This window comes from Danio rerio, chromosome 2, assembly GCF_052040795.2.
Source record: "Danio rerio strain M-AB ecotype USA chromosome 2, GRCz13ab, whole genome shotgun sequence".
Lineage (NCBI taxonomy): Eukaryota > Metazoa > Chordata > Actinopteri > Cypriniformes > Danionidae > Danio > Danio rerio.
The window spans coordinates 6,783,413-6,801,977 of NC_141022.1; the positions used below are offsets into that span (position 1 = coordinate 6,783,413).

Below are 18,565 nucleotides of genomic sequence, written 5' to 3' on the forward strand. Positions count from 1 at the left end.
TGAAACGATGGAAGAAAGAGTAACCCACACAAACACACATAAGCAGTTTATAGTTTTTATGATTTTATTTTATTTCACCACAACGCAATGGATCATACGTTAAAAAAAAACCATCCGAGGGAGAATTTTACATAAAAATACCAGCCACAGAGGCGTGAGGGGGAAAGTAAACACAGGCGTTTTAAAGTAACGTTAGTGCCCCGGGTTACTGAACAGAGTACACTTCACGTACTTAAAGTTAACAATAAATGCTGTTGAGGTATTTTGTGTTTTAAAATAAGAAACATATTTGACCATAATCCCTGATTTGAGTCTTTGTGGTTTAGGCAATACTATCTGGCTAAAACTATACTTGACTATTGTGATAGTGTGGTCAGAAAACCCTGCTAATAAAGTACACAATGTTGTCACGTCATACGTACAAAACACTTCAATTGTAATAACAAAAAACAAGATTTCACTAGAAATCTACTCAAATAAGGTCAAATTAGTGACAATATAAAAACGTGTGTACATTATTGTCATCTTAATTACATGATTCACTCTCTCTCACACACACACTAAAAAATTGGCCTCAAATATGAGGTAACTAGGGTTTATATCTACTTTGTGGATGAAATAATCCACCCGACCTGAGCTCTGACTTCAAGTAAGTGTGCTGAAAGCACTGTGATCACGTTTACTCCGCTTCCAGTCTGACTTTTCATACAATTAGTTTATTTTCGGAGTAGATGAGAAAGCTGACAGCGCAGGTCGAATCAATCAATCAAAACCTTCCAAAAACATACAGCACCATCAAAACCCTTAGGGAAAAAGAACTGTAAAAGCAAACAATCATCCATGACAACATTTCAAATGCAAAATAACGGTAACAATAACAAAGGCAAGTCAGCTGCAGCATCCCTCATTCTCACAGGATAAACGGGATGCTCTGCTGGTATTATTGAGTTCTGCCCTCTCCTCAATGGAGGGAAGGCTGTAGTGGTGTCAGTGAGGTCTGCTGGACTCAGACGTCCGTCTTTGTCTGGGCGTCCCGTGGCCATTCTGGAAACCGTTCTGCCGTTTGGTGAAACCACCGTTCAGGATGTCCTGAATATGCTGCACGATCAGATTAATAGCCACTAGAGGGAAGAGAGGGAAGTAAATGTACATCTGATGTTAAATCGGTCTTCATAATGATTGTTAAATAACATATTCTCCTAATATCTCTGAGCCCTTAATGTTATTTACAATCACAATCTCATTTGAATTTAAAGCGACAGTCACTAAAACGGCTCGATTTGGATCACAGCTTAAAAAGGGTCAGTTTCAAAGAGAGTTAAGAAATTATTTGTGGTGTATTTTGTGCTGAAACTTCACACACGCACTCTAGGGACATCAGAGATTTAATTTACACCTTGTATAAAGAGGCATGATAGGTGCCTTTTAATGCCAATATCAGCAACAGATGCTATTTTCAGGCAAAAGCAACACATTAAAAATAAATAGAAAGAAAAAAACACACAAATTAACAAGATAAATTAGCAAAGATTTTAAATTAAAGGTGCAGTAGGTGATTGTCTTCAGAAACATTTTTTGTTGTGCTGGTTGAAAGTCTCTTCACAGTCCAATAGTGATGATTGCAGTAAATGATCTAAATGTATTTATAAGTATTTTTATATTCTGGGTAAAGCATAAAACTAAAAAAATGTTCATCCAATTAAATAGAGTCGGTCCGACATCTCCCATAAATCCAATAAGCAGGTCAGACTGTCTGTCAGTAAATGTAGATTCGGACATGTAGATCACGCAGATCCGCCATTCGCGCGTGCCAGTCTGCATAAGTGGCCGCACGTTCAAGAGACGGACCGGGAGAAATCAAATGCTGAAATGAAACTTTTAAAAACCTGAATCAATATTGGAGTTACTTTACGTTGGAGGAAGGACGACACCATGGCTGAAGTATTACTGTTAGACAGGTAATGTTCTGTTTTAAAACTAGTTTAGTCAGGCTAAGCTTATGTTAGATTGTGTTCTGTTATGAATGACTTGTATGCACAGACGTGTTGTTCAGCCACTGAAATCTCCTGGTGAAAGATTGATGTGATTATTTTCAGTTTCATAAGGTCCTTTGACAGCATCTATAATGTAGATTTATATTTAGTTTAACAACAAAACTCCAGTAAATAGCGCTATTCCGCCTAACCTGCTTTATTGAGCTGAAGCTGCTTTTATATTCACATTGGGTCATTTTTGAACAATGACAGCCTTTCTATACTGTTTACCGCTACTCTGAATATTCGCTCTGAAATAGCATGTAAGTGTGGCTAAGTAATAAATGTAATTCCTGCACGGCGCTGGCACTAACTGGCGAATGACATGAACTAGTGTGTTGTCTGTCTGCTGTTGTGACGCGGTGCGCGCGCTCGCGATTTCAGGGGGTGTGGCTTTGAATCACAGTCCCTCCCTGCCGTCCAAAGATAATATGCCGAGCGGTTAGCATTTTGGCAGATCACCTACTGCACCTTTAACATTAGTACACTAAATATTCTGTAACTTTTCCTAATAAAACTTTCCTGAATATCTCTTTGAGTTTACCTCATTAAACAATGCAGTAATTATAAATCAAAAGCTGCACAGTCAAAACAAAAAAAAGTTTTATATTGGCTTATTTTGTTTTTATAATACATTTTTTGGATTCTCGTGTTTAATTGTGTTGTATATCCAATGTAAACAGGCTTGTGTACATCACTAAGTAAATGTGAAAAGATCTAAAAAAAATCTTCATAATGTGTATAGCAAATAAAAAATTTAACATTAATATACCAAGATTGTCTGCGCCTCGGGGGATGATGACATCTGCATACTTTTTAGTCTGCAAAAATAAATGTTAAATACAAACTTAATATTATTATACATGGTAAAATAATCAACATAATCCGTCATGACAAAACAGTGCAGGCAGAGTCAGATTTAATTAGAAATATGTGTATATCTGTGTTTACTCACAGGAAGGCAGAACTCCTCGAAGGCTGGCTTCACAAAGGTGATGTACTGGTTCAGAACCTGCTCCAACTCTCGCCCTCTCTCACTGATGTCCCGTAACACTGACAGAAACAAGAAAATACACAGCGTTAGTCTATTCATCTTGTTCTGCGATCCGCAAGTGTTTTCGTTTAAGCCTCGTTTTTGTGACTGTTTTGGAACTTCCAATTCAATAGGAGAAATGACTATGAATAATAAACGGCAGAAAGCGGTCAAACTACTCTGCAAACAACTTGCTCTACAAACAAGTATGTTCATGACCATACATTAAAAGGAGAATAATGTAATAAAAAAAGAAAATATCAGTCTGCAGCATGAAGCAGGATAACAAGCTGTTTTTAACATCTGGAAATTAATGGAAGTGAATGAAACAGGAAGTCTCCAGCCAAAAAGATTACAATGGCTGCGACTGCCTGTATGTCAGGAATAAGGTCAATAGTTTTTAGTAGTTAGCAGCACAGATGTTACAGCTAGAATTTCAGCAAGAGGTGTGAACCTATACTGGTCTCACGGTTCGGTTACGATTATCATGCCATCGATTCAGTTAAATTCGATATCTCGGTCCATCACGGTGCATTGATGATGCTTTCCATACACAGTGTTGTATTTTGGGGGAAGCTATAACAAGCTGTCTGTATAAACACACGCACGGACATTCTCTCATTCACACACATAAACATAGACAGCACCAAACACGCACGCACGCACACACACACACACGCTTGCTCGCTCGCTCGGGAGTGATATTGTAAGACCGCCCACTCCTGTTACCAACCGCTCCGGCGCTTTATTCGGAAATTTATTCCCACGTCACATGAAATCTGGTCGGGTCCCGCGACAATGCACAGGTACAGCCGCAGGTATGCATACAGCCGAGAGAAAAAGAGAGGGGAGGAAAAGTCATGCCAGCAGCCGAGAGGAAAAGTCACGCCAGCAGGTGAAATGGGCCACAGTGAGAGAGAGAGAAATGGAGTTCTTTCATTCCCTCAATCGCAGAGAAATAGGGGCTTCCGCTGTAAATATCAATGAAAGACTGTACAGAAATCACACACACAGTGAACACAGTTGGCGCCAGGAGTGTTTTAAATAACTTCGCTCACCTCCCTCGCGACAGAGCGCATATGAGGTAAATGACGTCAGTAGATTGTGATAGATTATGATTATTACTGAACCGTTACCGAATTCTGCGGTGCACCGAAGAAACATTTAATTTTGACACCTCTAATTTCAGCCCAAAATGTAAAAAAAAATTAATGTATTTTGGGGATGCACAATATATCAGCGACCATATCGTTATCGGCCAATAAATGGTATTTTTAAGATTATCGTTATCGATCCGATGTATAAATTAGGCCGATATCTTTAAAGGTTCAGGACACCCCGGAGAACTTTTTTTTTTATATTAACAGATGTGTGTGTGTTGAGCATCAGTTAAGACAATGTTAGCACCTGTCAGCTTTAATTGTGGGGAAAACTGGATCATTTTGAGCTTTTGTCAGCTCATTTCAGCTTCCGGGTTTAAAATGATTTTTGGGGCGGGATCAAAATCGGCGACGTAGCGCAGAACTGCAAGTGCAATGATGACGCGTCGGTTTCTCATTATTATTCATAGCGGAGTTTTCTTATCCTATGAGAAGAGCCGGCTGCTTAATTATTCATGAGACCTGCCAGTGTCAAGCCCGAGCTGAGAGACACGGAAACCACGGCACAGTATTTAGCCGTTCATGAAGGCTCATATGCGTTTGTTTCCATCATCCACGGGGTTTGTTGCATGTTTTCCCCCGCGATCTTGTCAGGACCGATCATACAGCAAAGCTGTGTACGTGCTGCTAGCATTTTTGTCGGGAGAGCAGCACGAGAATTAGAGAATGGCAGGCGTTGACTTTTATCAGGAGTTCGTTCACATTCAGACACATCGCCGTGCTGCTGTGTTTGCCTAAATCCTCCAGATTACCAGCAGGACTAACGGTTAAAATAGACGGGTCAGGAGACCTGCTCCACTGAGTCTGCTGGACCCGGGGATTGAGGGAGAAGTCCTCATTTATAGGGTTTACATGAACACACTTATCTTTATAATGATATGAATTGTGGTTATCTGTATATGAAATTACGAATAACAAATGTAGCAGGGCATTAAATCACTGTTCATTTCTTTGCATTTTAACTTTGTGAACTATAAACTCATGCGTCTCCTCTTTGTGTCTCATTTTGTGAGCTAACTGTCAACAACAGTTATTCGCTCCCCTTCTCCCCTGCTGGCCACGCCCACTTCTGCCCGATGCTCGCGGAGCTCCACGCCCATTAATCATGCATCTTTTGAAAAAATTCTGAAGTAGACTTTAAAGGGTCACGAAACACCAAAACACATGTGTTGAGCTGTTGACAGTGGTATATGTGTCCCACACTGCTAAAAACACTATTAGGACACCTATATTTCACTAAAAAGTGTAAATTGGTTGTTTTTGCGTTATTTCAAGCAAATTCGTACTTCCGGTTTGAAACAAATTTTTGAAGCTGCGTCACGGCCATGACATAATAGCCTGTATTCCAGCGTGCAGACTGGACATCTGTGCCAGAGTGAGTCTTATTACGTCTTACAGTGTGCTGCATTAATGCATGAGTAAAGCTTGGTTCAAACCAATCAGCGCACTCTATTGTGCAACTTCATTAATATTCATTACTGTCAGAGTGTAGATGACAGAGACGCCACGTTGTGTTGGCAAAACAAGCGTGAAGTGTTGCTTTTATAGTTTGCTGCCGTTAAGTTTCGTTTTCATTTTCTCTCTGTGAGAGCTCAGACTCACGTGTGGATTAACAGTGTACGCGACGCGCGACAACAATAACTTACGTGTCTAAGGAGGATTATTGTTTACCTGAGAGCTGTTCCAGATTCGCTTTAGTCTCCTCTTAATAAAGACGCGGCTCTAGTTGCTGGTGATTGTCCTGTCTCTACAGATTTGGTAAGTGAGCGACCAGTGCTCTTTGTTTATTCAGTTCGTATTTTATTCGTATCAAACAAACTATTGCAACGAGTGTAAACAAGTTAGCACTAACAGTTACAACCAAACTATAACCTCGTGTTGGATTTTGTGACCGGAATAACACACGCGGCTTTCTGACGCTACCTGCCGTGTGCATCTAAGTTTCCGGGAAATGCTGAGTTTTTTTTTTTCTCTCATTCGCTGTGCGGTATCAAACATTGCATGAAAAATACACGCTTACAGCAGATCCTCGAATCAAATATCACGTTTGTCGGGAGGGACATGAATGAATTCCCTGAATGAAAGAGCCAAACTGCAGTTAAAGTCCACTATTTAATAATTTGGCAAATAATTCGACTACAGATGTTTATGTAAACACAGTCACATTGTCTGCTGTGGTTGTGTGTTTTGACTCTGAAATTCAGCGCACCCAAATAGACACTCCCACACCAAGCCTCTTTTGTTCCTCCGACACTCCCCCCTAAACAGAGCTGGACACGCCCACTTTTCTGACTTTTTCCAAAGTAGAGGTGTGAAAACACCCTGCTGAAACGAGGGGGTTTCATGGCCCTTTAACCGAAAGAGGGGGGTGTCATGGCCCTTTAAGCCAATAAATTACGTAATTGTACAGAACTGCCTGCCTCGTGCACGCGTGGGCAGAACTTGTTCAGACTTGTCCAGTGCACTATAATGGAGCTCTCCTCGCACTGTTTATTCCTTCAAAGTCTGTCCTTTCTTCATGTGGCACTGCTGTGCGTTTATTACTCAGGAAGTAGACATGTTCCTTTTCACTGTAGACATGTTTAATTGAGTGCCATTGTGTATTTTGCTTTAAATCACCTCAAGTATTTAAATGAACGGTTGTTATCGTCTGCGTTCATACATGCATAATCATTTTAATAACTTGTAATAATTCGTCTAACATATCTTTTGTTTACACTGCACTGAAAGACACGCACAACTCTCACCACTACAGCATGAGATGTTTTCCACTCAGTGCATCTGGAAGGCGCAGGCACATATTGTCATGTATTCTAATATTGGAAATAACGAATTTACAGATGCGATATGTGAATGGCCCACAGCTATAGTTAATCCAGTGTGCGTGCGTATTAGCCTTGGTGTAGCTATAAGCTTGGAACGTTAAACTAGCGCACATTTGGCATGACTTTGTTTAGTTGCAGCAGTTTCGATCCGTGCAAAAGAAACGAGCCGTTGAGAAGCCTTTACAATTAAGTTTACAAATGTTTTGGGCTGCTCGCGCCACTCACTCGCTTAATGTTAGGTGACTCACGCTCTGCGCAGCCTTCAACTGCTGCTCGTGCTGTATTGAAAGGAAACACGTCACTTCATAACTTTATCTGCCGTTTTTTGACCGAACTCAATTTATTTTTGATGTCTTGGTCACACTATTTAGAGGGCCGCAACAAATTGCCTACAATTGAACAGCCCTGCTCTATGGTTTTGCTACATGTGAAGAGCGTCACATCAACTTCCCGCGTTTGTCGCAAATTACTGTACATCACCGGGATAGAGGAGCTTGGTCGGACGCACTCGGCCTGAACCAATCGAGGAAAATAAATATATTTATGCTTTTTTGGAGTCAACCACTTTGGACAATGCTTGAACAAAGTTTGAGACCTTGTAAAAAACTGGATTAAGACTTTTTAATAGCTTTTAAAAGCCTTATTTTTCTCATAATTGATTTATCAACTTACTTTTTAAGACTCCGCGGACACCTTAACTAACCTCAAAATCCATTCAAGAGAGATCAGCGGTGCATTTTGAACATTTCAGAATCAATATCAAAAGTTGTTGTTTTTTTTGCCCAAAGCTCTCATATACTCAATTAAAACTTATTCATAACTTAGTAAAGTATGGGTGGTTGTAGCTGGGATTATGTTGGTTATTCACTAAGCTAAGCTAGTTTTTAATAATAGGTGGCGCTCCAAGTTAGTTTATAACAGCAGATGGCACCCTAGGCTAGTTTTAATGGAGCTCTAGGCTAGTTTTAAACAGCAGAGAGCGCTATGGGCAAGTTTTTAAACAGCAAACGGTGCTCAGGGTATATGCAGGAAATCTAAAGGAAATTTCAGTACCTTTTTAAGACTTTTTAAAGATCTTCTCAGAATATTATAAGACCTAAAAAAGACGTAAAAACGAGATTAAGACTTTTTAATAGCTTTGATGGGCCTTAATTTTCTCATAATTGATGAATCAACTTGTAATACTTCGGTCCCACTTTATATTAAGTGGCCTTAACTAATATGTTCTTACACAGGAATTAATAGTTTGTTACAATGTACGTATTGTGTAAATACATGTATTTACTGTGTACTTATGTTTGATTAAATACATGTATGTAATTACATCTGTAATTAACTTTAGTAATTACATTTGTAAATACACTGTTGACCATCCCTTACACCTTAACCCACCCTAAAACCACCAAGCCTGTCCATAACCCAGCCTCTATCCCAACTCAAAAGCACCACAAGTGTTCTCAAATACATTATAAACACAGTAAGTACATTGTATTTATTTTTTGATGCAAGTATATAGTAGTTAAGGTCACTTAATATAAAGTGGGACCAATACTTTTTAAGACCCCGTGGACACCCTGTCTTCACTAACAGCAAAATCCATTCAAGAGAGAACAGCGTTGCATTTTGAACACTTCAGAATCAATGCAGAATCGATATCAAACGTTTTTTTTTTGCCCAAAGCTCTCATATACTCAATTAAAACATCGAGTACCTCTCCGTGAGAGGCGTGTGTCTGGGTCTGTGTCCACAAACAGCTTCATCTTGAACAGATCCCGAATCTCCTGCGAGTAGAACATGAGAATCCCCTCAAACAGAACCACGTCTGCTGGATACAACGTCAAAAACTCATCCTTCCTGTAAGAGAACGAATGATTCAGATGACCAAACGCCCAAAATAGACACTTGAACAGGACCGGGAGAGCACCACTGACCTGGAATGGGTAACGAAGTCATACACTGGGATGTGCACGGTTTTCCCCTGAATGATGTCACGCAGAGTCTTCATGATCAGCTCACTGTCGAAAGCATCTATGGATTAAGGAAACATTGGGTGGATTATTTTCTATTCAATATCTGTGTGTAGATCTAAAGATGCGAATTAGATCTGTGTTCAAAACTGGAGTCTAGTGATGCCTCGCTATAACGTGGTTCACTTTTTGTGGCCAAGCAGTTTCACTGATTTTTTTTTCATGCAATTGACATGCTTTTTTTCTACGGCGCAGTGTGTTCTGCATCCTGATTGGCAGTAGACCACTGTGGAATCCATTTTCTCCATGCCGTGTCTACTGTACAGTACAGAATGTGTTCAGCTTGCCAAAGTTACATACATTTTCAATTGCAAGCAGTGTGATTCTGAAGTGTTGTACTGTGTGTTTGCAAGTTTTCTCCCCACAATGTCGACGAAACGTTCTGCAGAAGAAGATGCTAACCACTGCACAAAATGTTGAACTTCTGGACATGCTAAAGGAAGGTAGAAGTTAATTGTCTAATAAATAAATTGAGTAAATAAATGAAGATCAAATGGTTTTGATCTTTGGTTTCATTCTATAATAATGGACTTATTTTTCTACGAGGGTTTAATCTTTGAGAGTGTCTAAACAAAAGAAAAGTGTGAAAATGTAAATGCCTGTCAGAGAAAAGTGTATAAAGAGTGTAGTGAGGGGTTTTACAGCCTTAAAACATCTATAATAATTGTAAAAACTAAAGCTACTTCACAGATTTTGCCTATTGCGGACTATTTTTAGAACGTAACTTCCACGAATAACGAGGGACCACTGCATCAGATACAACATTTGTGAATAAAGCAGTGTTTTTATCCAATGTGTGATGATAAACCGGCACTAAATATCAGAAAGATAAATGGAGTCTTTTTTTAATGTAGTAAATTACTTGCGCTTAAAGCCTGGTTTATACTTCTGCATCAAGTGACCGACGTAACAAACAGCACATTCAACGCGCGTAGCTGTGCATTTATACTTCTGCGCGCTGTCTCTGTTGGTCTGCAATAACACTTCCATAACGCTAGTTGGCAGTGAGGTGTTAATGTGTCTCTATGTCGAGTTTCTTCACTGGTGTTTTGTTCTTTCTGAACGTTTCCGGGATGTATAAGTGGCTCAAACTCGCTCAGTTTGAGGCAGGAACTGGCAGGCGTGCAACAACTTTAACTATGAGGTAAATGCAAAACAAAACTTTCCATCCGGAGCTACTTCACGGGACTCCACACTTGTAAACAATCGCGCCATCGGGCTCGCGCGGCTCTCGGTCCCGCCCAGATTCATCAGCGCTACCAAGCCGACCAATCACAGAGCTCGCGTTACGCGTCATTGGGCCGTAGGGCTATGCATCGATGCGTAGGCTGCGCCGTAGCATACTCGTGCCTTTGACGCAGAAGTATAAATCAGCCTTAAGTAGAAAAAGAAACGAATTGAACGCGCAGTGGCTTTTGGTGGAATTTGACACTCCTTGGGAGCGCAGCTAGGGCCTGTCACGATATCCATTTTTTTGCTGAGCAACATATTGCACCCAAATTAATTGCGAAGAACATGCCACTTTCTAACTTCTTATATCGCTAATAAAAAATTCTTTTTTACATAATTCAGGTAAAATGTTTTAAAGAACATTTTATTTTTAAGAATGTTTAGGTTTGAAATTGAAACATGAAAAAATATCTTAAAACGAATATGTAATAATAATAATACATTTCTAATAACTACAATCTTTTATTTTTGCAATGACAACAGTAAATAATATTATTCTGCTTATTTTTAAGTTTTTTTCAAGTTTTTCTAAATCTTATGAAGATTTAGAAAAACTTGTTCATGCTTTTATCAGCAGCAGGGTGGATTACTGTAATGGACTCCTCACTGGTCTTCCTAAAAAGACAGTCAGACAGTTGCAGCTCATCCAGAACGCTGCAGCCAGAATTCTAACCAGAACCAGAAAATCAGAACACATCACACCTGTCCTCAGGTCTTTACACTGGCTGCCAGTTACATTCAGAATAGATTTTAAAGTATTATTACTGGTCTATAAATCACTAAATGGCCTAGGACTTAAATACATCACAGATATGCTCACTGAATACAAACCCAACAGATCACTCAGATCTTTAGGATCATATAAACTAGAAGTTCCAAGAGTTCAGTCAAAGCAGGGTGAATCAGCTTTCAGCCACTACGCCCCCCACTGCTGGAATCAGCTTCCAGAAATGATCAGATGTGCTCCAACATTAGGCACATTCAAATCAAGACTGAAAACACATCTGTTTAGCTGTGCCTTTACTGAATGAGCACTGTGCTGCGTCCGACAGATTGCACTATCATGTTTTTCTCTTCTTCTTCATTCTTTTATATCACATTTTACCTGTTTTTATGTTTTGTTTTTATGCATTTTTATTATTTGTTTTTATTTTTATTTTACTTGTTTCTTTTATTCTTGTTTATGTAAAGCACTTTGAATTGCCACTGTGTATGAAATGTGCTATATAAATAAACTTGCCTTGCCTCATTTTGTTAGATAATAGTAGTCAGCTTAACTAGGTTATTACGTTAACTAGGCAAGTTATAATGAATAGGCAAGTTGATCATCCACTTCAAATGTTATTGACTACTGTAGATGACATATTGATGGAGTACCTGGATGATCGAAGTTGAACTGGCCCTTGACTGCTTTGGCCTTCTGTTCGGGCGTGAGCTCCCTGTAAAAGCTGTCCTGACTGAGAATCACCACCTGACGCTGATGCCGGTCAATCTTATTCTGGCCCAGCAGCTCCATGATCTTCTCACATACTGAAGACTAAGACGAAACACAACATGACTTAGTCAGCAAGCTGTCCAGATCAAACGTAAACAACAGAAACTGGAGCATTATGTTTATAAAGACTACTGTATCACATTTGACATTTAAATTACTAAGACCGCTAAGTTAATCACATGATTAAAACTTTGCTGAAAACTCAGTGTATATGGGTTTTAATATTTCAGAGAAACCCTTGCTAGAGTGAAACAATTTTAGTTTATTTATTTAAAATACCTTGTTTTGTTTTGTATTAAAAAGAAACATTTATTTGTTCATCATGTGGAATAAAATTTAATGTGGCATTTTTATGGTAATATCATTCATTCATTTTCTTTTCAGATTAGTCCCCTAGTTAATCAAGGGTCTCCACAGCGAAATGAACCGCCAACTTATCCAGCTAAATGCTGGGAGAACATGCAAACTACACACAGACACGCCAACTGACTTAGCCGAGGCTTGAACCAGCAACCTTCTTGCTGTGAGGCGATCATGCTACCCACTGCGCCACCGTGGAGCCCACTAATATTAAATTTAGCAATCATTTTTCATAGATCTGTACAATGATTTACAGGCTTGTAAAGGGTCCTAAGTAGGTCACAGTTTGTCATGAAATTTTTGGTTAAAAATTATGAATTTAAGCGATTTTAAATTAATTATTAATAAAAGAAAATGTTATAAATATCATGTATACAATTTATACCATTATATATTATACCATTTAGGGCAGCATGACATTGGAAAAATCTGATGATTCGATATTTTGTTTTACTGCGATGATTTGAATGGCCCTATTAGGAAAGATGTCATTCATTTAGATCGACTGGGATGCTCAAGTCCTTTTCTATACAGTGCATCTGCAAAAATTTAAATAAATTGCAATCAAAAAGAAATGAATAGTGCGCACACACACACACACACACGCGCACACACACACACACACACACACATATATATATATACATATATATATATATATATATATACATATATATATATATATATATATATATATATATATATATATATATATATACACAGTTGAAGTCAGAATTATCAGCCCCCTTTTGATTTTTATTTTCTTTTTTAAATATTTTCTAAATGATGTTTAACAGAGCAATGAAATTTTTACAGTATGTCTGATAATATTTTTCTTCTGGAGAAAGTCTTATTTGTTTTATTTCGGCTAGAATAAAAGCAGTTATTATTTTTTTAAAAACATTTTTGGGACAATATTATTAGCCCCTTTAAGCTCTTTTTTTTTTTCGATAATCTACAGAACACACCACTGTTATACAATAACTTGCCTAATTACCCTAACCTGCCTAGTTAACCTAATTAACCTAGTTAAGCATTTTAATGTCACTTTAAGCCAGGGGTTTTCAAAGTGTGAGGCGCGCCTCCCCTGGGGGGCGCCAGAGCATGTCAGGGGAGGCGCAGGAAAAATATATAATAAAAATATAATTATTAAGTTTAATTATTATATGTATTTTTTATTATATTCCAACGTTTTAATTAAACAAAGCTAAAAAAAAATAATACGTCAAAAATAAGAAAACCTTTTTTACCCAGGCCATAGCTGTGAATTCGCTTCTGTTTGGCAAGTCTGTCGCCCGCGTTCTGATCAACTGTGTTGTCGCGCGCACGCTCAAGAGCAGTGTTGTCGCGCGCCTACTGAAGGGCGGGACCGAGGGTGTGCTGCGTCGCGGGGGCACTTTTGATCATTTTGGAAGGGCACTTTCTATCCAGGACTAAAAAGGGCATGTGCACTGCACAGGTTGAGCCCTATGTGTGCACGTGCCTGCAATGGATCGGTTTCTGAAACCCCCCGATTCAAAGCCTTCAAGTTCAGGGCTTAAACCCAAAAGACGACGATATGACGATCAGTATTTGAGTTTAGGATTTATGTGGACAGGACCAGCTGATGAACCACGACCTTTAAGTGTGGTTTGTCAAGATATTTTGGCTAATGCCAGCATGAGACCCGCTAAACTTTGACTGTTTTGACTGGGATGGACAGTTCTTGGATCTGTTCTATTCATATTGAACCATCATCCTAGTTTTAAAAACGTTATATTAAAATACGTTTTACTCTGTAAATAATTGCACTTTCATGCAAATGATGATAAAAGTGAGTTAACAGTCTGACATCTGTCTGTGTCTTTATATATACTGTGTGTGTATATATATATATATATATATATATATATATATATATATATATATATATATATATACACATATATATATATATATATATATATATATATATATATATATATATATATATATATATATATATATATATATATACACATATATATATATATATATATATATATATATATATATATATACACACATATATATATATATATATATATATATATATATATATATATATATATATATATATATATATATATATATATATATATATATATATATATGTATGTGTGTGTGTGTGCGTGTTTGAGAGGAGGGGGGCGCCAATGGATGTTTTGTCAAAAGGGAGGCCCACTGTCTTAGACTTTGAAAACCCCTACTTTAAGCTGTATAGAAGTGTCTTGAAAAATATCTAGTCAAATATTAATTTACTGTCATCATGGAAAAGATAAAATAAATCAGTTATAAGAAATAAGTTTTTAAAACTATTATGCTTAGAAATGTGCTGAAACAATCTTCCCAGAACAGAACAGATATTGGCGAAAAAAATAAACAGGGGCGCTAATAATTCAGGGGGGGCTAATAATTCTGACTGCAACTGTGTGTGTGTGTGTGTGTGTGTGTGTGTGTATATATATATATATATATATATATATATATATATATATATATATATATATATATATATATATATATATAATGCTCAGCATATACAAGTACACCCCTCACAAATCTCTCATTTTAATTCATATTTTCAATGGGAAGCTATACAATATTATATTTGTGCATATAAATTAGATAAGTCAGTACTAAAGACAAATCTAGGGCTAATCTAACAAAATAACTTATAACAATGGCCCAAAACTAGTACACCCAAATGTATATTACATATGGAATTAAAAAAAGCAAAAATTCAAGAGAAACTTAAAATAATATTTAATGTTGCTGACATTTTGTAGTTTATGTATTTTTTTCATAATGAATTGAATTTAATTGTATTATCTTTCTATTTTTAAAGATGTTCTGTGACTAAAATATTATCTTAACAAATATATCTGTTTAATAAACCTGTTTTGTTCAAATGCACCAAAAGATATTACCTATAATCACTGAGAAATTAAAAAAGATATTCATTTTCAAACTATGTTGTACTCGTATATGCTGACCACTGTATGCACAAACACATATATACACACACTTTACATGGTCAAAGAGATGCATATTTAACACAAGAAATAAAATTGTCATTCCAAACCTTTATGACTTTTAATTGTAGCCAAGGTAGCCAATAGCCACTCAAATAGTTCAACAATTTATTTTTAAATTATTTTAAAATTAGAAAGATTTGCTGAATTATAAAACACATAAATGAGTATTAAGTGTTTAGATTTGCATATGTAAAGCATGATGCAGTGAGAATAGATTTTAAATTCTGAGTGTAGTATATTTAGCCTTTTTTCTTCATTATTTAATTTGAAGTTGACAATTTATGTATTTATTTTTCTATTTTAACATGAATAAATAATGATGTAATTTACCTTTGGTTGTAAATGCCATTTAAATGTACTATAGGTAAAGGACTCTTCTCATTAGTGTGTGTAGACATGTGCTGGTGTGTTGGATCAGCATGGAGAGCTCAGATCTGCCATGTAAGGACATTCAGCAGGACAGCATGGCCTCATCCACCGGCCAACCGGGCACTTCAAATCTGGCTCGCTTGTTTGTTAGGATGATAGCCAGGTAAAATTATAATAACATCATCAATAATAATAATAAATAATTAATTCAAACGGGTAAACAACAGAGTTTGAGGTATATTTGCACGAAACACATTTCAAATAAAACTATTTAGTCTTCAACATGCGTTTCAGAAGTTTCACACTCTCACATTGCAGTGGTTTTAGCGTGGGAGTAAAACTTCTGTTAGGAAAGGTCAGCGGAAGATTAATGAACGCTTGTTGCTAAAACTGGGTCATTGTGCCAATGTAAACATCCTCCGCTATAATGACGTCACGTTCCCGCAACTTTCGCTCGCCTACATGAAGGAAGTGGCACCTTATTTATATTTAACATCGACTGTAGACGGTTTATAAAGCAGAATGTTGTGATACAAACCTATAACAAACGCCCACGTCTATTTTAGACATTCGAGGTCGCTCAGAAAATGAATAACATAACGCGACGCTCGACTATTCAAACGCTGCGCCACGTGGAGCTAAAACATGACGTTATCGGGGCTTATTAACGGCTGTAAACACAAAATATGGGCATATTTGTAATTAACATTGTAACTAATGAGTTGTCGTTCGAGTTTATGTCGTAAATTCTTTACGCGGGTAAGAAAATAAGCTCGTTCAGTGACAAAGGCTCGTCGAATTATAAAATACACAAAAGAGTCAGATTATGTGTTTAGATTTGTATCTGTAAAACGTAAAGCCGTGAGAATATATTTTAATTTCCTAATGTAGTATTTTAGCTAGTTATCTTCATTATTTCATTTAAAGTTGACTAAAAAGCCACGCGGTCGCTGGATGCTCCGCCGGGGTCATTGACACCCCGATACGGTAATAACGGTTAGCGATAAACAGTCGTAAAGCTCAAACCTTCCCACTGGCGGTGCCTCCGGACACACCGATGAGGAAAGGCTGTCGGACGGCGTGGCCGTTTTCTGCTCTGTCCTTAAGATGTGTTTCACTGTCGCCAGCCATGCTTGCAGTGTGGAATCACAAGTGTGTGTGTCGCTATTCTAATAATACACACACACACCGCTCCTCCTCCTGTGTCCCACACTCTGCTCGTATCCAGAAAAGAATAAAGCACACATCTATCTATCTATCTATCTATCTATCTATCTATCTATCTATCTATCTATCTATCTATCTATCTATCTATCTATCTATCTATCTATCTATCATCTATCTATCTATCTATCTATCTATCTATCTATCTATCTATCTATCTATCTATGTCTGTCGCATGTGTTGTTCAATTTTATTTAGTCAGACATCACTACAGCAATGCCAGTATATTTTTTATTTATTTAAGGTAATTAAAATTGTGTAAAAGTATGGCATTATAGTTATACTGATCAGTTATCATTATTAACCTATTTTTACAACATTCTTTTTATTAAACATATTATTATATGCTTTACCATATGGTTTTAAAATGATTGTTTATAATAATTATCATTATTATTGTTGTTGTTATTATTATGATGATTATTATTGTTGTTGTTGTTATTATGATGATTATTATTATTATTATTATTGTTGTTGTTGTTTTTATTTTTATTATTATTATTGTTATTATTGTTATTGTTGTTGTTGTTATTATTTTAATGCAATATAATATGTTTTCCCAGTACTTGGTTGCAGCTGGAAGGGCATCTGCTGTGTAAAAGTTAAGGGTTCATTCGGTTGTGGCAAACCCCTGATGAGTAAAGGGAGTAAGCCGAAGGAAAATGAATGAATGAATGAATGAATGAATGAATGAATGAAATATAATATATTATTTATTAAAGCAAAGACAAAAACTTTGCAAAACGAATTATTTAATTAATAAATGGTGTCTATCAGTATCTTAAAATCCATATCTTGAAAATAATAAAATAAATTATTTGAAAATACACTTCTAATGTGAAATATGAGCAGAAATAATGGACAATGGCTCAATTTAAGACAAGTTTTCTGAAGAAGTATAATAAAAAAGTTTGCAAATCAATTTTTTAATAAACATGTATAAGTCACATGACAAAAAAATGAACATGTAAATAACTACAGGGGGAAAATAAGAGGGGGAAATCATAGGCAAGACATGCATTACAGTAGGAATCTATCTATTAAATTGTCTATTGGAAAAACAGAAAGTTAAGAATATACAATCACAGTACATTATAAAGAAAATTGAAAGACTAAAAGAAAACATTTTAAAACAAGAAAAACAACAACAAATAACAAAAGAAAATGAAAAACAAACAGAAAGGGTATGTGCATCACACATTAAAGAAAAAATATATAATTAATTTTTTTATATACAATTTTTTTTCAAAATTTTAAAGCCTTTTTTGCAAAAAAGTTAGCAATAGTTTCAAAGTACTGCATTTCAGTAAGCAAAATGTAAAGAAAAAGGTTTTTCGTTTGTAAATTTACATTTATGTATATACAGTTTTGTTAATAAGATAAGACTATTACATATATTTTCTTTTTATGTCAAGCTTCTGATTTATAACTAACAAAACCAAACAAAACATTTTCTCATAGTAAGAAAAGTCTTTATCAACATTCTCAATTACAAAAAGGGAAAAATCTTTCCAAAGCAAATTAGAATAACTGCATTGCCAAAATAAGAGAACTGTTGTTTACAAAATGAAAAATTAGTTTCAATATCTTTTTTTATATCTTACTAAGAGAGTGTTCACTGGGTATGAGGACGATAAATAATTTTAAGTACAAAAAACTTATGTTTGCTGAAAACCCGTCACGTGACATCATCAAGAGCAAGCCAATGGGAGTCGCTCTTACGCATAAGCCCCGCCCTAGAATGCTCGAACAT

General features: G+C 36.6%; 1 protein-coding gene across 3 annotated transcripts; it reads right to left on the reverse strand.

Moving 5' to 3' along the window:
- Positions 1–46: 46 nt before the first annotated feature.
- Positions 47–16,817, reverse strand: uck2b (uridine-cytidine kinase 2b). 3 transcript variants are annotated; one of them, XR_015477557.1, is made up of 7 exons: positions 16,615–16,730; positions 11,686–11,845; positions 8,983–9,079; positions 6,575–8,905; positions 2,989–5,361; positions 2,806–2,854; positions 47–1,121 (listed from the first exon to the last, which is right to left on the reverse strand). XR_015477557.1 is itself a non-coding variant. In NM_199764.2 (7 exon segments), coding segments are annotated over 7 exon segments (786 nt in total). In that variant the 5' UTR covers positions 16,720–16,817; the 3' UTR covers positions 51–987.
- Between the last annotated feature and the right edge of the window lie 1,748 nt (positions 16,818–18,565).